The 25,801-nt window shown below is 36.4% G+C and overlaps 1 protein-coding gene across 1 annotated transcript in view; it reads right to left on the bottom strand.

Moving 5' to 3' along the window:
• mthfd1l.L (methylenetetrahydrofolate dehydrogenase (NADP+ dependent) 1 like L homeolog) overlaps positions 1-25,801 on the bottom strand; it is a 121,653-nt gene that overhangs the window by 73,459 nt on the left and 22,393 nt on the right. The window contains exons 8-18 of the mRNA XM_018262983.2: positions 21,799-21,910; positions 20,075-20,148; positions 19,895-19,992; positions 18,530-18,703; positions 14,219-14,355; positions 12,655-12,701; positions 9,871-9,978; positions 9,215-9,289; positions 6,497-6,599; positions 6,117-6,193; positions 4,150-4,290 (exon numbers count right to left, since the gene is read on the bottom strand). Of these exons, the coding sequence (XP_018118472.1) occupies positions 4,150-4,290; positions 6,117-6,193; positions 6,497-6,599; positions 9,215-9,289; positions 9,871-9,978; positions 12,655-12,701; positions 14,219-14,355; positions 18,530-18,703; positions 19,895-19,992; positions 20,075-20,148; positions 21,799-21,910 (1,146 nt within the window). The remainder of the gene's footprint in view (positions 1-4,149; positions 4,291-6,116; positions 6,194-6,496; positions 6,600-9,214; positions 9,290-9,870; positions 9,979-12,654; positions 12,702-14,218; positions 14,356-18,529; positions 18,704-19,894; positions 19,993-20,074; positions 20,149-21,798; positions 21,911-25,801) is intronic.

Below are 25,801 nucleotides of genomic sequence, written 5' to 3'. Positions count from 1 at the left end.
CACTGTAGTAATAGAGTATGTGTAGCCTTTTAAATAAGTCATAACAAGCCTTAAGGGGTAGGGTGACTGATATGAAATCAAATAAGAATAGCAGTGCCTGTGGGCTCCAGGTAACCAGTAAAACATTGAACCAGTGCAAGTTTTGTGAAAGGGACCTGCGGCCAAGCCCTGACAACCACTTACTGCTTAGTGCATGTCTGTGGTAAAAAGCAAGAATTTGTCTGCAAACATCATAAACCTGGAGGACGGTGCCAGAAAAATGTTTCTTTGTTGTGTCCATTGCTAATTAATGAGTGCATAGCTTGCTGATAGAAAGATGAATTATTTCTTCGTATTCCTGGGTGTGATGAGATAATTGTAGAGTCTGACAAGAATGAAGTGCGAAAAGATGGGAATAAATACTACTAAGTTGCGGTTGGCTGCACTCCATATAAGATTCCTAAGTACATTTCTGAAATACTGGGGAGACAAAGTAAACACTGGCTGATAAAACGGAGTACATCTGCTCTCACTTATATAACCTGAACTACGGCACGGATTTAAAAAATCGAATTTGAAAAATGACTGGTGATTTTCTTTTTCTTTCTTTCCCACGTGCACATAAAACTCCAGCTCAAAGCAATTTTCTTTTATGTACCCCACTGGAGCAGCCAAGCAGACTTTTTCATATTTACTGTATGAAGGGGAACTTTCAACACCTTATTCTTCATAGTTTTTTTAACAGAGACTCAGGCTTTACTTTCATCAAATCTAAATGTTTAACTTTTGGCTGAAGCAAGATGTAATTTTGTATCATTCTGGAATGATCACAGCAAGATCAATGATTTGAATTGTTTAATTTTGCCATACAGAGAAAAATGTGGTCACACGAAAAAAAAAAAAAAAGGCCAAATAGAGCTGATCGGAAGGTTTGGGAGGTTCAAGTAGAGCAATACGCTTTCCCCCTTCATCAAGGGTTCAATGCATGGGTCCATTGGAACTACAGGGCTTGAAGGCTAAAATAAAAGCTGGGACTTTCTGGTGTTTCCCACTTAAATGGCAGGCATAGCAAGGCTCCAATTACACTTATATTTATTGTCATACTGTAATAACTATTATGTGACATTTTTATTAATTTTGCTGCCCAAGGCTGTATGCAAGGTGATACGAATGTTTAATTATTAATTGTTAATATAAGTCCTACTGACCTCGTTGTTGTTGCTGCCCTGGGCCTAGATATTTACAGATTCTTGCTAGTAGAAAATAATTGTTTATATTAATAAATGATGATATTGGAGTAGCTTCAACTACTATTCAATTTCTGAATTCTGTAATTTTTTAAGGGGATGCTTGCCTTAATATTAACTTTCAGTATGATGTCAACAGCAGAATACAAAACCAAATGCTAAAACTAGTGTTCCATTTTGAGATTTTGTGTTTTTTTTTTTTTAAACTGTTATCTGGACACTATGGAGCAAATTCACTAAGCGCCGAAAATGCACTAGCGACACCTTCGCCGCACTTCGGCAGGCGCAAATTCACTAAAATACGAGGTTGCGCTCAGGGAGGCGAAAGGTATCGAAGTTGCACTAGCGTCACTTCGTCAAGCAAAGCGAAGTTACGCTAGCGATGCCTAATTTGCATACGGCGCCAAGTTAAAGTACAATGGACGTATATGTAGCAGCAAATACGTTACACTACACAAGGCTGGGAAAGCTTCATAAAATAATATATAGTTGTTATTTTGCCCTATACATGTGCCCACTGTATAGTTTAGGTGCCATATATTAGGAAATGTAGGGGGGAAAGGAGGGTACCCCCAGAAAAATTTATGATCTTTTTCAGCCTACCACCCTTAAAAAATTTAAACACCAGCGTTTTTGGGAACAACTTTTTTTTGAAGCAAGCCCTATCTACTCTATTACACTTCGCCTAGTCTGGCGAAAGAGGTAACGTTCAGTAAAACGCGCAAGTTAGTGAATTAGCGTAGTTGCGTCCCTTCGCCATAGCCTGGTGTAAGGGTGTGAAGTAACGCTAGAGTAGGTCCACTTCACTAGCGAATTTGGCAAAATGACGTCACGCTGGCGAATTTTCGGAAGCGTTAGCCACTTCGCCCCTAGTAAATTTGCCAGTATTGGTTTGTTACCCTAGCAACTTGATGGCTTCTGTTACATGCTGTGTTGAGGGTTCAAACCCTTAGGGCCTTGTAGACAGGGCACTATCGCCAGCAGAAAAACCCCTATTCTGTGGGCAAAAATACCTGACCCTCGTGATTATCTTTAATTTCTGCATGCAAAACACTTTACTTGTGGCAATTCCAAGTAATTGCGCAAAACTGCAATCTCGCTTTTTTGTGCGATTACCTGAGATTGCCAATTTTAAGTGTTTTGTGGTGAATGCAGCAGTTGTAGACAGGCAGGTATTTTTGAGTTATTTATTGCATGCAGAAGAGAAGATTCAATTAAAGTGTCCCTTCTGTCTTGGCCAAAGTTTTTATTACATGAATATTACATGCTCTACATAAGCATGTTCTGTGAATGAGCAAAAAAAGAAGATGGGAGTAACTGAAGCATCTTCAGAAGCAAAGATCTGCACTGCTAAAGGGTTTGGGCTTGTACAGAACCTCAAAACATAATGCATAGCATTTCTAGCCTAATCTTAATTGAACTTTATTCTGCTTTAAAGAATCTGATACTACAGACTGGAATAAGGCTAAAGGAAAGTTGGATGTCATTAGCATCTGTAAAATGTCATATATATGTATATTATTTTGTGTAAGTATTCATCACATGGTATCATGGCTCAATTACTTTTAACAAAGTGTTTGCAAAAAGAAACTAAGGCTGGCCCAGGATAGTCTGGAAGTTATACACAGATTGGAAACCAATGTTGACAGATGTAAGCAGAAAGAGAAAAATACTTAATTTATTATACTCATTTGCAGGATTTCTTGCAATTAACATCTTCATGACAAATTCATTCAATTTTATCTAGAAAAAAATACCTGAAATACAGACACATTACCTACTCCATAAGCTTTAAATTTTCCCTAAAAGGTCTGCAAAATATTTTTGAGGGATTATTTAATACCTTCATGACTGGAATCAATATTCAAGATGATTTCATTGTAAAAGAAAACACAAATGCTAGCAGCTATGATGAAATACATATGACTCTTTTGTTAACATTAAACAAAAAGGAAAAGCTATCCATGGAACCAAGAAGCAGGAAAGCTTTATTAAACAAACAACTTATCTTTAGGTAAATTTAAAGTACTCTATGAAGCACTAATCTCTGTCAGATCGGGTTAAACTTACTGATGCTGCAAGGTGGCATCTGACAATCAGCTTTAGCTTGAACAAACATAGCTCTTCATAGAAAAAAACATGTGGACATATTTGTGGCTTGAATTCACTAGTTTTCTATAGCCTGCCTCCTAAATAAATCTTAAGTGACAAGTTTTTCTTGTTCTTTAAAAACAAATGTTTAGTTTATATTTAAAGACACCCGTCCTTTTAAATGGTGGTCCCACACATTTCAAAAATTGGTTTTGGTCTGGGCAGTCTCTCTCTCTCTCTCTCTCTCTCTTGAAAGCCGCAAACGGGGGAGGATTAATCCAGTGGAACCAAAGTGCCAGCCTTTGAATACTATGACTGGAGGTAAAGAGTTAGGAAGGTGCCAGCCTTCAATACTATGATCGGAGGTAAACAGTTAGGGACCACCATATGTGATTTACTTTGACGTGGTATGGTGGCTTACCAATTTTATGATCATAACTTTGTAACTAATGACCAGTTTTTGTGAATACACACTTAATTGCTTGTGAGACAGGGGGCCAGGGAATGTGCATTGATCAATCCCCCTTCTTTTTCTCTATGTTTGTAGTAAATTTGGTCAGATCAGTAGCACTTCCATTGTATTTAAATATATTCTCACTCAGCCTTGTAGTGCTCCCACAACCCCCTTTTTTGTAGTTTATATTTAATACATGTACACATAAAATCTACATAATATTAGATCTAGCCCTTTCAGCAGCCCCAAGGTAACAAATGTTAAAAAAAAAAAAAAATGATCATTACTTTATGAATCCCAAACTGAAAGCATTATGGTTGCAAGGATTGTATATTATAGCGCATATCAATATATATCTTATACAGCGTAATCACATACCAGATCTTCTGCAGTCACTGGTTGCCCTTTTTTGTCATTGGCTACCACCATCTTCCCCAGCCTCTCCTTCATGTCTGACAGGCTGTTTGTTAGAGCTAATATAGCCATAATTTCACTAGCAACAGCAATATCAAACTGTGCCTGAAAAAAAAAAGATAAAGCAGAACCACTTAAACTGATCATGCCAATGGGTAAAAGGGTTATATCTGCTCCTCAAGGGAAAGGAACTCACATAACTGGAAGATTCTTAATTTAAACTTTCAAGCAGTGGAAATTGGTTTAATATTTTCTTTAAATCTTTACCTCTAACTCTAAGAAACCAGTGTTTGTAGGTTTTATTTATCCTGTAGACAACATGAATGTCTGAAATGGGCTGCATTTTAAAGAACCTCCCACAAATGTTTGTACTTTAATTTATATCAGCTGAAAATGCTCTATAAAAATACATGCTAAAAAGGGGCACATATAATAAGGACACCTTTTACACAACTTATTGCATGTTCCAGATATTGGTTTTCCAACTTTACTTTTACACACGCCTAGATTAAATTATACTAGTGAAAAGCAGATCCCCAACCAAGGTAGTGTTGTCATTTGTATAGTTCGAGATGAGCTTTCAGAAACACTGTTTTGTGTATTCTCTAAACAGAAAAAATAAGAAATAGATTGTGCCTCAGTTTCTAAGCCTTAGTTTGAAAGTACTAACCCTGGTGCTTATTTAAGCAGGCTGCACAGAGTTGTTATGATGTCTGTTATTTAGATTAAATACCCTAAAGTTAAGAATTCTAAAACCTCCACTTTACGTGGCACTTGAAGATGATAGAAGAGAAACTCAATATTTCCTTGAACACTTTGCTGTATAAACTCTCAACTGCACTATGCTTTCTTTCACTTGTTTTAGATCTGCTCTCTTCATTCCTTTCTTAAAACTGCTTTACTAAATTTCCATTGTGCTACTTCAAAACACTCCCATCGCTGTTCCTTCACTAACACAAATTTGCAATTCATTCATATGGGCTATTTACAGTAATTAAACCTTTGAAGCCCTTGTTGGCTACTATCTACTGGTATAGGTCTGTTACCCTGATCTGTTATCCGGAAACCCATTATCCAGGTTTCAAATTATGGCAAGGTCATCTCCCACAGACAATTTGAATCAAATAACTAAAATTTTTAAAAATTAATTAATTCCTTTTTCTCTGTAGCAATAAAATGGTAACTTGTACTTGATCCAAACGTATATAGAATTAATCCTTATTGCAGGCAAAACAATCCTTCTGGGTTTAATTAATAGTAAAATTATTTTTTTTTAGACTTGAGGTATCGCTATCCAACACGACAGGTTACATTCTGGATAACAGGTCCCATAAAACTTTATCAATCAGTCTCCCTTATACTTTTTCATTTGGTTGCAGCCAGTCAAATAGACATTTAATCTTATTCTTTCATTAATTATCTAAACCCAAATAATTAATTTATGTAGCATAGTTCAGAATGCTTCCCGATCACTTTTGCAATTCACATTATTTAATTTTTTTAGTGGTTTCTGAAATCTTTGCATATAATCTATTAGCTTTTTTAGCTTTTAGCTCAACCAAGAGTCAGCAATGCTAAGGTTAACTGCTATGGTCACTTACACTCTTGGCCTTCAAAGCCAGTATACAACTGCTAATATCCAAGAAACCACTAATAGAAAATGAATATTAATTGCAAAAGTGCTCAGGGAAGCACCCTGAATCCGTTTGCATTAATCCATTTTTAATAGACCAGGCCCTCCCCTATTAAAATAAGACAAAATCAGTTTTGTTTCATTTCTTTCTCCCAAAAACTTTCACTAAAGCAATTCTTGGGCTTAAAATTAGAAGCAGGGCCCAGCTGGAAGATTTATAGAGTGGTCAACTCTTTAACCAAATGAATAGCCAGCCATAATGCTAACATTGAAATGGGATTGAGAACCAATGACCTACCTGTCTGACAAAGCCTTTTTCTGTATTTGCTTGACCAACTGTGATCTTTCTGAGGAATCTGTCATTTGTGTCAATCACTATAATAAAAAGTGTAAATGACCATGTTGATTTAAAGTCTTAAAGTTTTTTTTGTGTTTTCAGAACACAGTAACAACAAGGGATATGATGAGATGGCCTAAATTAAGTCAAACATATCTGTTCTGCTTTTCAACCACAAATTTATAAAAGATTAATATCATTAATAATTTGAAATATTTTGCTGTTGTAGGGTGGGTCTCCAGGAGAAAAGCAAATAACACTTCAGAGATTAGCAGCACAAAAACACCAGACATTTGGGAAATTTAAATATATAAATGTACCTACGTCAAACTTTTTCTCACCTCTTTGCCAAGTTATTGTAGATGGGTCAATAGCAAGACGAACAAATGTTGTAATTTCTTCAGGTGTCAGGGACAAAGGGTCAGTTTTCTTTATACCAAGTCTCTAAACAAATAAATATTATATGCAATTAGAAATCTGAAAAAAACAGTAAACAGAAGTATCTTAAATTTAAAGTATAAGTGCTATTTAATTGCATATACTTTAATAAAGAAGTCCCAAACCTTTAAAAAATTACAGAACTTGCCAACACAGATGAGCAATGGCAAAGGTAGCGACAAAGTAAAATAACACACACCCTCAATATGTTCGTTTTTTTTAACAGAAAATTTTATTTTGGGTTACACTATATGCATTTATAGTCTGCATATATCATAAAGCCCTTGACTTGGGCATTCCACAACAATGAACAGTTTGTGTTAAAAAGAAAGGAAACGGCACATGATTTTTTCATATCTACAAAGTAAAATCAATCAAGTAATCACAATGTTTCCAGCTGCGACATTGTGTGAAGGCCACCTTAAAGCAAATGTGACCCAAGTAACCTTTTGTCTTATTTCCCCTTGATGTGCGCTAAAGGATTTCATAGAATAACGTTTTATAATAAAAATATCAAATTCTACTCCCTTAATGTCTTTTCCCTAGAAAATCTATATCCAAGACTAAGTTACACTTCATGCTTAATCCCCACCAGATGTAAAAACTAATTCTTATTCAATGTATGAAATGTTTTTTTTTTTTCTTGTTTTTTTTTTAAGTTTAACTTAGTCAACTATAGCAAGTTGCAATATTTATAGTTCCAGTAGATGTCACAAGCAGCCCCGTCTGTAGGCACCGCCTTTAGTATTGACTGACAACTAAGGAACATGCCTTTTTGTGCTTGCTTCTGCACCCAAGACTATGGGGTTGATTTATCAAAATGTGAGTTTATAGCTTAATAAATACTCAATCATGGTCAATTTATTCCTAGGGGATTTTTAGAATGGTATTTATCAAATAGCGAATTATAACTTTCACCCATTGATAAAATACAATTCTAAAAATTTCATAGTAATGAATAGAACATGGGTGAGTCTATCTATTAAGCTCTAAACTCACATTTTGATAAATCTGCCCCTAAGTGTCAGCTGCATGTACAACCAATTTGCCTAGCCTTATAAATGCAGTGGATACTTCTTCCCAAAAGCTGCTTTTTTGAGTCCACAAGAAGAGATATTTAGGCTACATGTGCGGATTCATGCCTCTCTTCTATCTGAAGCACACCAATGATTTTACCATAAATGAATGACCATGTCTTTTTAAATTACTATACAGTTTAATCTTTCAGTGTGGTTCTGACATTTTTATTACAGTTATGGTTCTGATGCCTTTAAACGCATGTGTAAGAAAATGAAAAAATATCTTTTAACAAACCTTCTTAATAAATAACTCCCTGGCTGTATTTTACAAGATAAAAGACACATTGCCATCCAGTGGCTAAATATAAATTTGCAGTGATTTTACAGAACCACATGTGAGAAACTGCAATAACTTTCTGCTTCAGTTTTGTAACAATTTGCAAAAAGAGCCCCCAGTGAAAGTATTGTGTAATTGTTACCATGTTGCCTAAACAGAAATGTTTTATGAATTGACCTATGCTAACCTCCCATAAGTGCAATTTTTAAATAAAATTACTTCTTACAATTCAAGTTTACAGAATTCAGTGGGGTAGCAGACAAGTAGAAAGCACAGAAATTGCAACATTTTGTCTGTTTGTAAGAATGACTGTGTGTGTGTGACGTAGGTGTTGAGGTGAATTTAGCACAGGCTAACAATGATTTAGCCAATGAAAGCAATACAAAAGTTCTCATTTAAATGTATAGCAGACATTATTAATATTATTACTATTTTACTGATATAATTACGGTTACTTAAAAGAGAACTAAACCCCCCCCCCCCGCGATGTTAAGTCTACACTGGCCCCCTCCCCCTACACAGTCTTATCCCTGAATTCTGTCCTCTCTTGAAATAGTGACCGCACATGCAGAGTGAGCACAGAGGAGCTCACGGACGCCATCTTCTTCTCTTCCGTAATCTTCATGAAGTGAGTGGCGTAATGGCGCATGCGCAGTTGGAGCAACCTTCTGGTTTTGCAACAAGTGAGCATGCGCCAGAAGAGACGGAAATTGCCGAAGGGGAGAAAGAAGACATGAAGATTACCGAAGAGAAGAAGATGGAACCTGTGAGCTCTGATGCGCTCACTCTGCATGTGCGGCCACTATTTCAAGAGGGGACAGAATCCTGGGGTAAGACTGTGCAGGGGGAGGCATGCCAACGGAGGGGGGGCCAATGGGGACTTAACATCGCAGAGATTTAGTTCTCCTTTAAAAACATTTCTACATAACAAATTCTTATTTTGCCAATAATCCTCTTCTACTATCTGAGTAATGCTTAAAACAAATGTTTGGTTATTAGAACACCATACAGAAAAATCTCACCTAGAGGCATATTTAGTAAAGAATGAAACTAGAGCTTGACACAGTTCCACATTAGACTACAGCTACTTTACATTTTTATGGAACGTTGGGGTATACTCATAGCAGGGTGAAGTGAGAGTTCACACTTAAATAAATATGGTTTTAAAAATCCCATAGAAGTGCAGTTTATGGTGAATTCATCAAGCGGAGTCAAGCTCTACAGCAGCTCCCATTTCAATGTTAAAAAACAAAGAATACATGTACCTTTAACCGGGCAATCTGGATTGGAGAGAATTCTCTTACACCATTAATGGAGGGAACGAGACGATTATATAAAGCCTACAAGACACATGAAGATTTAAAAAAAAAAAAAAAAAAGTTGATATTTATTAAAAACGCATGTACAATAACACAAAGTATAAAGTAATACAATTTATTGAGCTAGGCAAACAATAAAACCTCTATTATAGCTCTATAAAGAGAATGTCCATCTAAGTTCCACCATGGGAAAGCAGATCATAGACATCTTTCTTATATATGTCACAGCTTTTCGTTTCCCCTTCCTATATATGGAATGGAGTCACTAAACTATGGTCACAGAGGGATTATGCCAACTAGTATGGCATGACAATGTAGAGTACTTGTGTGTATATATGAGATAAAATCTGATGGTTTCCGTCCGACTGACTAGTGGCAGCAGTTTGCTTAGGGGCCATCATATGACTTCGACAACACATGAAAAAAGGCTGATGTAGCCTATAAAAGCATTTATTTATGTATTGATGCACGGAAAACAAAAGTACTTAAGACCTAAAATCTCTGCTAAAGCAAGGTGTTTATTCACTTTGTTGTTCGGTATTTAAAAATAAATAAATAAATAACTGCTAAGGAAAAGTTGTAGAGCTAATAAAAGAAATCACCTTGTCGGACTGAGTGTTTTCATGCAGAATTCGAGCATCAATTGCTGCAGCTAGCAAGTTGTTGGCAGCAGTGATAGCATGAATGTCACCAGTGAGATGGAGGTTGAACTGCAAAAAAATAAATTATGACATTTTGCACTCTACAAATATAAAAGTTAAATCAAACCATGCTCCAGTAAAAATAAAATCTGGTTTGTCTTGGGCATTGTGGAGTAGGTGCCTATTAGAAGTCGGTCTCTGCAAGCACCAAGCAATTGTCAGTATTTTCTGGGGTGAATATATCATCTTCTATTAGATTTTTTATATAAAATACTAGGAGCAAAACAGTTGGTTGTATTTAAATCTGTTCAGGTGCAGAAACCCATAGCAACCAATCAATTTTTTTTCAGCCAGCTGCAAGTAGAAACAGGAGTTACTGCCATGTGCAACTTTGCTCTATGTTGATAAAGGAGCCCCACTCGTATCTAATTTGACGTTACAGACAATCACACAACAGTAGGTTGCTTGTGGCCTATAGTACATCACTGTGTTAATAAAACACAACAATGCACAACAGGAATTGGTGCCTGTACTCAATATTTCTTGCAGGACATCAAATGGGAGCTGCACACATACTTGTGAAGACTGTGGTAAAACATAATGTTACGTGTGGACAAGCCTTCCATATCCAGATAAGTTAAAAGTGAACTAACAAGGCATACAAAAGATTAAGTAAACAAATGCATGCAAGTTAGTAAATTACATTAAAATTATCGTTAATAAATCAACATTGATGATTTGCAAACCTTATTGGTTTACTCCACTTGCAAAGTAGGAGTGTTTGCCTACCTTAAACATTATGTTTATACTTTATAAATTAAAAAAAGCAAAATAGTTAACACAATAGGCAATGTCTGGAGTGCAAAGTTTGCCCAGGTCTAAGAAGCCTCAGCAATGAATCTGGTGACAAGTAAATGTCCCTGCTGATTGGTTACTATGAGTTACTAGAGCAGTAAACTTTGCCCAATTTGGATTTTGGCTGTAAAAACATGTAGCAATGCACGCTGCAAAGCTACAAAGGGATCGTAGACTGCAATTTCAAGGTTTAAAACATAAAAGAATAAAATCGGAAACAGGGATGCATTGAAACCATGATTGGCAGAATCCCGAATCCTTTTTGAAAGATTTGGCTGATATCGAACTGAATCCGACCCCTAATTTACATAAGTAAATTAGGGAAGCAAGGGGGGGGGGAGAAGAACCATTAGTGCCATGCCACCTTGAAAAAGGTCCTCAGGTGGGACCGAAACGTCAGATTAAGATGTATATCACTTGACATAAAAAAGCATTTTTTTCATCTTCAATACAGTGAGTGCTGATCCTTCTTACTATATACATGCATTTTTGATCGTGCACCGCTGGCTACACTGTGATTCGAGTGTTGGTACTGTGGGATAATATATAAATCGGCTTCTTTTGGAGAGGATCGTATGCAGCTTTTGTGAGGCGTGCACCCAGGCAATGTGAGGACCATTTATCGTGAGTGCTGGGATTTTTTCCTTACTTGATCCAAACTAAGATAAGTAATCCTTACTGGAAGCAAAACCAGCCTATTGGGTTTATTTAATGTATACATGGTTGAAGATCCAGATTATGGAAAAAGTTATCCTAAAAACCCCAGGTTCCCAGCGTTCTGGATAACAGGTCCCATACCTGTAATATGTGAAAATCGCCGGAATTCTGGAAGCACCGATGCTTCTAGGCGATACCCTTTGAACACAATTAGATGTGGGGAGATGTTTAATTTCAGGTACTTTGAAAAAAGCTCCCTAGAATTGTTTAAGTGCAATTGTTTGTAAAGTTTGTAAAGTACCCAGGGTACCATATACTAAAGAGTTTGAGTTATTTAGTTGCTGGTTCTGCTGGGTTAATATCTCTACCATAGCTGAAGCATGACACTGCCTCCCCAAGAGGGATAACATACCTCAGCATAACTCAAATATCACAGAGTTTATATTGGCACAGCAAACTAAAAATGTCAAACAAAACCACAAAAGTTCTTTTTTTCAGGTTAGTTTTCTTCATTTTAATTGGATTTGTAACTTTGCAAGGGATCGGACATTAACCATTTCTTACATTTCTTGTACAAAGTTCTGGGGTTTGGGTGAAATCCTTTTCTCCCTGCCATTCATGTGTCAGGGCTACTACAAGGCAATGGTCAAAGGGAAATATACCCCCTTCCCTTTTTTGACATGAGCTCATTCTGTTGGCTTATATTAAAAAGATAACATGCATACCTGGTCCCACATTTTAAAAACATATTATTATGTACTCACTGGGACCGGTTACCCCGCCCACAGTGTAATGCAACACCCTCCCGGATATTGTTCCAATGTGACGTGATAAATTCTTATACTTGAAGTCCCTCTGCTTTATAAAGAATCTGTGCACCACCTACTATGGAAAGCAGAGGCATTTCAAAGTCCAGAATCCATCACTTCACAGTGAACAAGGTGAGGGAACGATACATTCAACTGTGAGTCTGAGGGGAGTTTTTTGAATAAAGCAACTTTCCAATGTACATTAATTAAAAAAATTAAATGGTGTAGTTAATTATTTGTAAATGTAACTGCTATTGAAAGCAGTATTTTTTTTCCTTTTCTGGTTCTGCCTCAAAAAACCATGTAGCAAAAAATGTTAGTCAGGCTTTATGAGACTCACAACTGAGAAAATACACAGAAAATGTCCTTATTTATTTACTAAAACATTGATGACCAGGGATATATTTAAATTATTTGTTTTTACCTCTTCCATTGGAATGACCTGTGCATATCCACCACCTGCAGCCCCACCTTAATAAAAAGAAAAACACTTATGTGGCTAAATTGCTCATGCAAAAGCAACATATACCAATGAAAAGACATATTCATAGTTTTCATCATTATTTGAAGGAGTCCTGCTGGCAATAATGTGTTGCAGGAAGGACTTGTTTAACTAGCTAGGAACCTTGTGTAACTAGCTCAATAATTTAGAAGGACGATGTGGAAAGGCCCAGGATTACTGCGCTATAATCAAATTTCCACATTACCTATAAATAAGGACATACCCATTTGGCAGCGCAGTTTGGCAACAGAGATCGAGTACTGGGCCATTGCTCCTGAGAATATAGACTCCTACAGTATATTTACACAAAGTAAGGCAAATAAGCAGAACTGTGGGAGAACATTACCTTCCAGTCTCTTCAAAACAACAGCAAATTAATACATACGGTATTTGATTTCTTGAAGAACTCTGAATAATACATCCTGTGCTATTGTTTATAAAAAAACAACACTAGAAATTTCAATTTGAGAAGAGTGGACACCGTGTTGGCTCTCTATCTCAGGCTTAGATCACGGCACAGAGTTCACAGTAGAGAATAAAATGTAACTCAAAACATTCAGAACTTTTTCAGTAGAATTTCATGTATCACTAAGGAAAGTATTTTTTCGTTTTTTTTCCTGTTGGCCAACTAAAATAAATTATTTTCGATGACTATAGATTGCGAAATTAAAACTTGCAAGCCTCATATTACTAGACCAAAGTGACAATATAGCCTCCACTTCTAGATTATAAATATCTGTAAACAAAAATAATTATATGAATTAAGGACTCCTGTTTTGATCTTTAAAAATGAGTTAAAAAAGCACTTCCCAAACAACAAAAAGGAGTAGGTAGAAGTGGCACCTCCACACTTTCATTAGTTACCATCCCCAGAGAGAGATGAGATTTCTAGACAGCTGAGAAAATATTGTACTTAAATTGTGATGTATCTTTAAGACACACAGGCTTAAATATTTGGCTGACTATTACAACTTGTTTTGGTGGTGTTTGTTTGACTCTGAAAAAGTCGTTTGCCAAGTACTGTAACAGCAAATTTAATTTTGGACAAACCTAATTTACTTTCTCTTCCCTATGTGGACAATTAGAATGGCCAAATATGCTATCGAATAGCCATAAACCTCACCTTCTTTAACACATTCTGCAGTCTCATGCAATGAAATACTGAACTTAAGTATATTTTCTCTAACATCCTGAGACTCAATAGGCCTGTATGGCCTTCACACAAACCTGCGCCTCCGTGTTTATGATAAATGTAGAAAAAAATTTGTACCATGCTATATCACATTTGTTGAATCATGGGACTGGGGGTATATATATATATATATATATATATATATATATATATATATATATATATATATATATATATATATATATATATATATATATATATATATATATATATATATATATATATATATATATATATATATATATATATATATATATATATTTAAAATATGATAGAAAATGCCAGATGCAGTACCTTTGACACCAAAAGTGGGTCCTTGTGAAGGTTGTCTCAGGCAGGCAAAGGAGTTGACATTTGTATGTGCGGTCAGAGCTTGCACCAGCCCTATGGTTACTGTGCTCTTCCCTTCTCCAAGGGGTGTAGGTGTTATTCTAAGGAAAAGCACACAATGAAAGAGGGAACCTTTACAAGTCTTCAAGGAATAACTGCCGTGGGAAGTTACAGGTTTGAGAATAAAAAGTGCTACATGTTCAGGCCATCGCTTTTTTCCTCACATTGTAAAATTGTACAAGACAGACATAAAAAAAAAAAACACCCATGATTGTTTTGGCTGAAGTTCTAAAAAGAGTACAATGCCTGGAGACAGGGATTCTCTGGTAACCATGGAGTCTTCAGTGCTCCAAGAACAAACTATCCATCAGTATATTTTGGATGAGCTCCCGCTTACTCTCCAAGTTAGCTGCCCTGGGAATTACTAGATCATGATGAGGACAGCCTGGAAGAAATAAGAGCATCTAGGGACGATAAGATTCTTTATACTTAATGTTATGTTTAAATATAGAGCGTGCAGACAGCATATGCACAGGTATTAAGTTAGATCACATAGCAAGCAGAGGCAGTCAAATGTGGTATGCATCATCATATACTGTACACCCATACTTTTTTTGACAAGCAGAATGAGTGCCATTATAAAAGATTTTAATTACAAAGCAAAAGACAAGCACCAATATATAAAGACCACAATATGGCCATCAGTTATTGGCCGATTGCTTTACCATTTAATTCAAAGGCTGTCTAGATTTCCTAATTTAGAAATCTGGACAGGTAGTTTTAACCTGTACAGCCTGGTTTTTAGAAGGGCTGTCCTGGTGAAAACCAGGCAGTTTCCCTACTAGGAAAACATTATAGAAAATCAAGTCCAGCAACACACCAAAGTAGTGACAAACAGTGTTTATTGTACCACATAGTCACAAATTGGAGTAGGAAGACTTCTACCCATTTTAGATTCAGTAGAATGCACACATTTTTGAAAATTTGCTTCATAATATTAGATGTGTCTATTGACACATACTAAGCTTAGATGTGGAATCTCTTATCAAGAAATCTGTTATCAAGATAGCTAAAAATTGTGCCATCTCCCATATAGCACATCATTATAATTTTAAAAAAAAAAAAGTATTTCCTTTTTCTAAGCTGCACAAATCCATACTGGTGGCAAAACAACCATATATGATTTATATAATGCTTAAATTTTTTTTTTTTTTTTTAGCAAACTTTACCTTTACGTATGGTGATTCAAATTATGTAAAAATTCCTTATCCAGAAAATGCCAGGTGCAAACTTGGCATCCAGCAGTTTAAACCCTGGAATTAATATTTGTGATGTTTTATTTTGGTCCTTAATGATATGAGGTATATGGGTGATACTATGCAATGCTAACTGAAAGCTATTGGGTGACTTTTCAAAATTGTCATAAACTGATAAACTTTTTTTGCAGTGTGCTAGTTCAAATCAGTTTTTTTACACATAAAATAATAAAGGTATATATATTAGAAACATATTTAATAAAGAAAACCTTTTATATAGCTATTAAATACCTTTTTGGAGCCTATATTTTACTTTCTGAAAGTTAGGATTTTATTTTATTATTGGCTATGACAAAACTAAACAATAGCAGCAAAGAATAATATAAAATATGCATTATACAAAAATGAATTCTAGGCCAGTTAGCATGGCTGCCATTAAATTGTTTTAACTTAAGATTAGAAGTATTTAGATGTCGCAAAATGGCTTTGATTCAAAACAGATTTTGTTGAGATGAAGCAACTCGGCATCAGGAAAATATCTAAATTCCAATGCAATGTGTTCTGAATTTCAATTATCCAAAAAAAATTTTTAAAAAAAGGGTAATCATTTTGATAGTACCTTGTTATTTCTTTGCAGTTTATCAGACTTTTTCCTTAACAGGTTGTCCACTAGTGATGTGTGGGTCGACAAAAGGACCCGCAACCGACCGTAACCCGCCAATCCGTTCCCCTTATATACCTGCGCCAGCAGGGTGGGCAGGCGCATGTCTATAAATATACATTGCAGGAGGCGGCATATAATTGGGTCGCCCGAATCCAACTAACCCGCAGGTATCGAGACGGCCCGCACATCACTATTGTCCGCCACATATTGTAAATATACTGCACTAGATGTCAGGTATTTAAAAGGGGTGCAGAACATTCTCTTCTATGCCTTGCCACAAGTTGTGTTGCAAAACTATAATTATAAGAAATATAATTACATTTTGGCAGTTAAAATTGAATTTTCCCTGCAATTTTGTGCTGAAATTGCTTGGTGCAGCATAACTACCCTGCCAACTAAGCAGATGGGAATATGATATTTTGCCAGCTGGTATAAAGCCAAGCATTCTATAGTGCGGGAGACAATGTCTGCACTGCTGCCTTCTTAAGTGCTCAAATGGTTTTAAAATGTTCAGCGCTATATCTTTTAAAACTGTAATTATCATAGTTTTGATTGAGGTCCTTAAGGGGAACTAAAGTCTAAAATAGAATAATGCTAGAAATGCTGTATTTTGTATACTAAACATAAACTTACTGCACCAGAAGCCTAATTAAACAAATGATTTATGTTTCAAAGTTGGCCGCAGGGGGCATCATCTTGTAACTTTGTTAAACATCTTTGCAAGACCAAGACCATGCACATGCTCAGTGTGGTCTGGGCTGCTGTTGGGAGGTAAAGCTTAGGAATCGTAATAAATCAAAACAGCAAAAGTCAAATAAGTTCTGCCATAGAAACTGATACAGCAAGACTAGTTAATTATCAGAATCAGGGCCTGTGGATTCGAAAGTATGATATAGTTTCCCTGCAGAGCAGCTAGGGACCGTCTGAAGTTTCCTTTCCGCAGCAGTCAGAGCAAGAAAAACGAAGGGGGAATTTCACTGCATATAAAAGGTTCACATTTTTTAATTAAAGTACATTGAGATAGATTTCTTTTTCATTAAAGAAAGTAAAAATGTGATTTTTTTTGCCTTTACTTCCCCTTTAAGTTGTGTTGCCCTATTTATTAAGCATGGTAATTTACAGATAGACCATCTTTTAGCATATACATCCTTTAAGGTTTTCTTGACGCTACAGGATTCTAAAATTGGTTTATGTATGTCCTATACAAACAAAAGCTCAGCTATTAATGAGATTTTTATAGTCCCACGGGGATGAGTTTTCCTGGCAGCACCAGAAGATTTCCATAGCACTGACGTAAAATGAAGAAAAGAAGCTGGAAAACAATGGACTGCTAAAGAGGTAGGAGTAATGAAAACTACTTAATTAATTTAGATGCAGACATAGCATGGGTTATACTGTAGATCAGGGATGTCCAACCTGCTTCTTCCCAGTTACTGAACTACAGCTCCTGGCATCCTAACGTTGTATGTGGATTGTGAGGGCTGTAAGATTAAATACCCTGCTATATACCTACATCACTGCAGCAGAAATTGCAGGCTGGCTTTTCAGCTCATCCATCACATCTATGGTTCAAATACAAACTACAGCTGAGAACAGCCCTCAGAATTGAAAAAGATGCTGTTATTTATTGTAAATATCATGACTGATTGCCATGGCATATATTTGGTATAAGGAGGTCCTACATCTCATCTAGTTTTACATTCAAGTCTATATTTGCTTGCTAATGTCACTGACCCAACCTGGTTATATGTAGTTTGAATGGAAAGTGTTTGACAGAATAAACAGCATATGATAAACAGTACTCCAGGTCTGCTGTAATAGTTAACTGAACATGGTATTTAAAGGACACCCATATACAATAGGGTCTCTAAAGCTTCTAATCCTATGTTGCCAATATTGCATGTATTCTGAATATCCTTACAGCAGTACAGAGAGTTTCTCAACAATCATGCAACATCCACTTGTTCTTCTGATGCACTGCTGCAATATGGTTGCACAAATACACAAACTGGAAAGGCCTAAAACAGTGCAGTAGAATAAGGAAACATGCCCAACTTGGGTATACAGTAAAACCATAGTATCCAAGTTCAAATATGTGCGTAAATGGCAGAATAAACACAGAGACTTTCCGTGAGACATCGCACTCTTTAAATATCATCCATGATAATATAAAATATCACCACACATTAGTGCAGAGCCCCTTAAGACTCCCACAATGCAGTCTTCCTTTTGAGGTTCATGCTGAACTCTGCATAGATATAAGGTCAAGTATTTCCATGAGAGATATTAAACATTAACATTCAAGAGACGAGTGAGAGGAGAAATATGACCAGCCAGTAACAAGTACAATCTTACCCAGCTACTAAAACGTATTTTCCATCTGGCTGTTCCTTTAACCTCTCTAGCAGAGACAAACGTACTTTGGCTTTAGTACGGCCATAGACTTCAATTTCATCTGCAAGCAATCCTATCTCCTTGGCAAGCACTTCGACAGCTTTTGGACTTTGTGCCCGGGAAATCTCGATATCACTGAAAAATGAAAACAAAGCTTTCACTGCTTGGTGGTCAGCACTACAAAAGTAAGTCTATGTAGCAATAATAAAAGGTCCTGCTGCCAAAGAAAGTAGACCTACTGCACAAAGCTTTTAACATTAGTATTCAAGTGCCTCAATAACCAAGAGCAGTTGAGAGTTTCTCTATATTTGCATTTTAAAAGTAATTTTGCATATTTCCTCATCATACAGTATGACACCACTACAATTTGATTTTGTTTTGATTCAAGGATGCCAGAGACCTGACAAATAAAAATGATTTATGTGTCTGACTCCATGTCACAGATCTACAAAAAGGGAACAAGATAAAAGCACATGAAGTGTTGGCCTTAGATGGTGGCTCTACCTCTAAATTTTCTTTTCAAAAATCCATGCATTTGTCATGCACCCTCAGTGACAGAACACTAATTTGGAAACAAGAAGGGAAAATCAATAATTTCAGAATTCCGATTTGTGAATCCTGGCAGATAATGGGAGCAACATCTTAGGCTGGAGGATATTGTATATTTTACTGCCTATGTAGGGAGCTGGGATAGGAAGGTGAGACTAGCATTGGACTAGAATGTGATTATTAACACTCTGTACAGGGACTTTATCAGGCCTGTAAAGCCCAAACTGACCCAGTTGGCAGGCTGTTAAGTGTCTGGGCCCAAAAAGTTGTCCACTTTGATAAATATGTCATTAGGACTTCATTTGATATTTATTGGATGGGCATAACTCCTGCCTACCATGGACAACATAGAGCTGTGCATGTGGTCTTCTTCTAAGACATCTGCACAAGGGTCAAACAAACAGATCAGTACAATTTGGCTCCAATTTGACCGATCCCTTCGAAGGAGCACTTCTAACTGTGCATGCTCAGTATTAATGTACATAATATATATTATATGCCTAAATATGGCATAAGCATAAATGTATGCAATTAAAACGTAAAATGGGAGACTCTATAAAACCTAGCAAGAACCTCCCATCTGCTTAAGTTTATTATAGTAATGAATTTAAGACGGATATGTGCGGTTTTATTTTAAAGCACCAGCAATAGCCAAGCTGGCACTACTTGTTATAAATAACTTCTTCTAGAACTAATTATTGGCATGGTTGGTTTCAGCTGTGTGACAAGAACCATTATTGTAGTTAGGACAGTGATATAAAAATTTGACAACTATACCTTGGGACTGGAGAAAGTGGCTGAAGTTTCAAACAGTGAAGGTTCCACTTTTTATACCTCTGTGCTTCAATCCATCTTCTACTGCTTTCTGCTAGGTTCTAAACAACGAGAATTGTACTTTATCAAATGTAATTACTAAAGAGCATGTAACTTCTAGCAGAGATGAGAAGCAGGACAAACCTCCATTCTTAATGCTGCAGCAAGAGGTCCAACACCTTGACCAGCAAGCCCATCAACATACTGTTCAGAAACTCCTGGATCAAGAGAAGGAAAATTGCATAAAAACACATTTTTATGGTTACTGTGTTAATCAAGTGCATATTTTAATACACTGTATGCTGTATTCTAGAACAGCAGTTCTCAAATTGTGTGTCTACCTCAACAGGGAATCTTGGATTTCTCTGAAACAGCTGCATCTATATTTTCACCTATCTGTGGCTTTGTTGTGAATTAATGGGAGTATCAACCAAGAATTGCAAATTTGCAATTTTTGAAAGGAAGGCCCTAATCATTTACATTCAGCATATTTCATCCAAACAAATCGGTACAGTATTTGCTAAAGTATGTCATTCCCTATATATTTGTATTTCACGATGTAAGGGAGCTTACACTATTACTTGATCTGGTAACACAATATAAAATCAGCCATTTAATTCAACAGGACCATGCTCTCCCCCCCTTGAGCCAAACTACCATGGCTTCACTAAGGAATACATTGCTAAATAAACAGAATTGTCCATGTTTTACTCAGTATGACAACCCATACTAAATATTTTCTGTCTTCAAAACAAAAACCTTCATTTTAACTTTCTAGTTCTCACAAAACATAAAAATTCCTATGGTTGCGTAACTATTCCTTCTGATATCAACAGGGACTGCTTTTTAAGCATTATAATGAAGAACTGGATTGTATGCAGTACATCCTAAAACTAATGTAAGATATACTTAAATAAGTACTGCATCAGATTCCAGTTCTTAAATACAAAAGGTACATTCTTGCTGCAGAGAATAAATATGTATAATTAAACCCAGATTTTAAATTTTCCAGGGGAAAAGAAAAAAATTAAAATCTGGAAAATCAAACACGGGGTACATAAAATCAGGGTTTTCCTGTAAAAATGGTGTAACGTGTAAATAAAAAGACATAAAATGCAGAACTATATTCACATGGGGTAAACACGTTTTTACTGACAATTAGCTAAAATTATGTAAAAAGGAAGAAAAAAAAAAAAAAAGGGATTCTGTCATGATTTTTATGGTGTAGTTTTTATTACCAAATTACACTGTTTACACTGCAAATAATTCACTCTTCCATATAAAAATTGTAATTCCTGAACCAAGAAGTATTTTTTAGTTGTGTGTAGGCAGCCATCTCAGGTCATTTTGCCTGGTCATGTGCTTTCAAAAAAAGTCAGTGCTGCACTATGGAACTGCTTTCTGATAGGCTATTATTTCTCCTACTCAATGTAACTGAAGGTGTCGCAGTGGGACCTGGATTTTTACTATTGAGTACTGTTCCTAGATCTACCAGGGAGCTATTATCTTGTGTTAGGGATCTACTATCTGGTTACCTTGCCATTATTCTGTTAGGCTGCTGTGGAGGGAAGGGAGGGGGTGATCCCTCAAATTTGCAGTACAGCAGTAAAGAGTGACTTTAGTTTAACAAGGCTGGGGGCTCCTGGGAAACTGACCATATGTCTGGCCCCATGTCAGATTTCAAAATTAAATATAAAAAAAAATCAGTTTGCTCTTTTGAAAAATGGATTTCAGTGCCGAAGTCTGCTGGAGCAGCAATATTTACTGATGAGTTTTGAATAAAACATGTTTTCCCATGACAGTATCCCTTTAAATTGAGGAAATGCTTGCACTGAAATGCATCAGAACACCTAAATGTTACCACATACCTGACAGAACAATGTGAGAGCAGTTAACAACAATTGTGCCTGGCTTTATCCAGCTGACAGGAATCTCTTTCGGCTTTGTACTACCAATAACAACAATTTCTGCCCGATTCAGCTGCAAAAGGAAAAAGAAAATCTGAGATTTTACTTGAAAAACCGAATTCAAAATGTTATTTCCATTAAGGAAGTCTCATTAGTCATAGTAAAGAATAACAGTTTAAGAGGCATCTTAATGGATATTTTATGTAGTTTGTCTTACAAATTTTATACTGGGTTATAAAATAGTAAACAGGCAGGAGAATGAGCGGATATGAGGACATGTTGAGAGATTTCATCTCAAGTTTTCAGGGATAATAAAATTACAAGGGAGTTTACATGAGGTCTGCGCCGTTTTGACTTTAAACAGCATATAGTAAAGATTTAAAGGAGAAGGAAAGGCTAAAATAAGCTTTATCAGAAAGTCTATATAAATACTGTACACTAGTAAACCCTCAAAGTAATGCTGCTCTGAGTCCTTTGTCAAAAAAAACACCACATTTCTTTCCTTTGTATACACATGAGCTTCTGTATCAGACGTCCTTCTTTCAGCTTAAACTTCCAGGGCACAGGCTTGAGCATGCTCAGTTTGCTCTCCCCCCCCCCTTTTTTCCCCTCCCTGCTGTAATCTGAGCCCAGAGGTATGAGCAAGCAGGGAGAGACTCAGGCAGGAAGTTATGTCACACCAAGCTAATATGGCTTGGTCCTAAACAAACAGAGAGAGCTTATAGAGCATTTTGCTCAGTTATGGTAAAACATTCTATAGCGTAAATATATTGTTCTAGCTTGCATTATTGTGGCTACTCTATTGCAAAATAAACTGCCTCATACCCTTCCTTCCCCTTTATGAATTCAGTTATTCCTACACCATCCTACAAAATCTCCTTTGTAGTTTAGTTACTAATTGTCTTCCTTTCCTGCAACTCTGGAGACCCCTAAACATTTGTCCAAAATAGACCCCATCTCAAATTCTTCAGATCCAGCAACCAATACTGGTTTAGGAGGAAATCTCTGACCTAGCTTCTTTGAAGGAACCGCTAGCTTAATATGAAGAGTAGAAAGCCAGACAGAATCGCCAACCTTATAATCAGGTTCCTTATTATGTCCCTTATCAGCAAATTTCTTGATTCTTGGCTTGCCAGATGGTTTGCTACAGTATATTGAAATTGGAAAGTCTATAAAAAGGAAAGTCTATCAACAGCTGCAGGAATTGGCAATGAAGTAGGAAAGTAGGATGAAAACTATAAGTAGAAGAAAATTTAAAAAAAAAGACAAAAAAAAACTGTTTGGTGGAAGAATGAATGGAATTGTTCTATAAAGAATCTGCAAGAACTCCTATTCCAGATATTTTGAAATGGGTAAAAAATATGATTGGTCCTTTCTGGAAACCCATTAGTTTGGGGACAGAAGGCTGTAGATAAAGATAAGTCAGTATTTAGTCCATGACAGAGAGCTTTTAAAAACTTAGAGATAAATCAAGTACCCCAATCAGAAATAATTTGTTTAGGCAAATGAAAGATTTCCCTCAATACATTAGCTTTGACTGACGCAGAAGGTAATTCAGTCAAAGGAATAAAAGGACCCCGATTTGCATGGGCTCAGGTTCAGCAAAGGATTGGAGGTCTTGGCAACATACCGTAGGAGCCTTAGGAAAGACCCAAGAAGACATACAAGCCCCAGCTCTTTCCAGGCGATGCTCTTTAACCCTTTCACTGCCAGCCAATTTGGTCAAGTTGGAACTTCTATTGCCAGACCGATTTTGAACATTTTTTGCTCTTTCACTTTAGGGGACTTTCCTGGGGGGTCTTTTAGTTTACCCATGAAAACAAGATATTGTTTTTTTCAGGACAACCTAAGCTTTCAAAATATGCTAGAATTTAGTTGTCATTCCAGTCCTGTAAAAAGATATGGGCTTCTAAGTGTATAAAAAAAACAAAAAAAAAAACAGTTTCACATGATACAAACGCATATATCAGAAGCATAATTTATTTTATGCATGAGAACATAGCAGATTTGGAAAGTTCTGTGTCTCCCGAACGAACCAATACCAAATATATATAATTTTATGGAGATTTCTCACTTCGATAGTTGAAAACTCTGAAGCAGTAAACTACCAAATTTCCAAAGCACCGCTCCACAAAACAGCATACATCTGATTTCAAGGCCAAACATTCCACTAACAGTAGGATTACCCTAAAGGGATTACCCTTATTCGAAAGAACAGATTCTAACGAGTTCAAAATGGGTAAATATATATTTCTACTCCAAACTACCAAGTTGCAATTCTTTCCTAAAGTTAGCAGTTTTTATAAAAATGTGTTACATTTTTGAAAAATTACCTCAAAGTGTCCAGTCTACAGCATTGTATCTCCCACATATCATTATATACCAAGATACAACACCCCAAATATGAAAGCCCAGGGTCCGCTGAATAGTTTGATGCCCAATATGCATAGGTGCACCTAAGTATGTGGCATATAGGGGCCCCAGAACGAAGACACCCCATATGAGTTATCAGTTCTGGAATTCCAAATACTGCAAAATCCGCACATTTACATCATTTTTCAAGGGGCAAAAGTACAAAAATGTATGTTCACCCCAGAAAACCATATGTTTTTGGAAAGTACACATTCTGACAAATCTAATATGGGTATGCACATCTTTCTACTCCAAAGTACCAAGCCGTAAAGCTTTCCTACATTTGGCAATTTTTATGACATTACAGAAAATCACCTCAATATTGCAACTCTGAAGCATCGTATCTCCCACATATCATTATATACCAAGATAAAATACCCTAAATATGAAAGCCCAGGGTCCACTGAACAATTTGATGCCCAACATGCATAGGTGCACCTAAGTATGTGGCGTATAGGGGGCCCCAGAACGAAGACACCCCATACGAGTTATCAGTTCTGGAATTCCAGATACTGCAAAATCCGCACATTTACATCATTTTTCAAGGGGGCAAAAGTACAAAAATGTATGTTCACCCCAGAAAACCATATGTTTTTGGAAAGTACACATTTCGACGAATCTAATATGGGTATGCACGTCTTTCTACTCCAAAGTACCAAGCCGTAAAGCTTTCCTACATTTGGCAATTTTTATGACATTACAGAAAATCACCTCAATATTGCAACTCTGAAGCATCGTATCTCCCACATATCATTATATACCAAGATAAAATACCCTAAATATGAAAGCCCAGGGTCCACTGAACAATTTGATGCCCAATATGCATAGGTGCACCTAAGTATGTGGCGTATAGGGGGCCCCAGAACGAAGACACCCCATACGAGTTATCAGTTCTGGAATTCCAGATACTGCAAAATCCGCACATTTACATCATTTTTCAAGGGGGCAAAAGTACAAAAATGTATGTTCACCCCAGAAAACCATATGTTTTTGGAAAGTACACATTTCGACAAATCTAATCTCTAATTTAGAAAGATGTGCATACCCATATTAGAAGTCAGCACTTCCACCCGTTTTGTAAACACAATGTAGAAAAGCAGACAGCACCACACTTGAGGTAAATTCTTAAAATGCCTTTATTCCAAAAGGGCTTATTTCAGCATGAACAAAATAGCAGCGACGTTTCAGGCGTACAATCGCCTTTTATCAAGCTCATATTTCTACTCCAAAGTACCAAGCCGTAAAGCTTTCCTACATTTGGCAATTTTTATGACATTACAGAAAATCACCTCAATATTGCAACTCTGGAGCATCGTATCTCCCACATATCATTATATACCAAGAAAAAGCACCCTAAATATGAAAGCCAAGGGTCTGCTGATCAATTTGATGCCCAATATGCATAGGTACACATAAGTATATGGCGTATAGGGGCCATAGAACGAAGACAGTTCTGTAATTCCAAATACTGCAAAATCAGCACATTTACACTTTTTTTTTCAAGGGGCAAAAGTACAAAAATTTATGTTCACCCCAGAAAACCATATGTTTT

Source organism: Xenopus laevis, chromosome 5L (assembly GCF_017654675.1).
Source record: "Xenopus laevis strain J_2021 chromosome 5L, Xenopus_laevis_v10.1, whole genome shotgun sequence".
NCBI lineage: Eukaryota > Metazoa > Chordata > Amphibia > Anura > Pipidae > Xenopus > Xenopus laevis.
The sequence above is the reverse complement of the archived record's forward strand: the minus strand, read 5'-3'. Positions and strand labels throughout refer to the sequence as shown.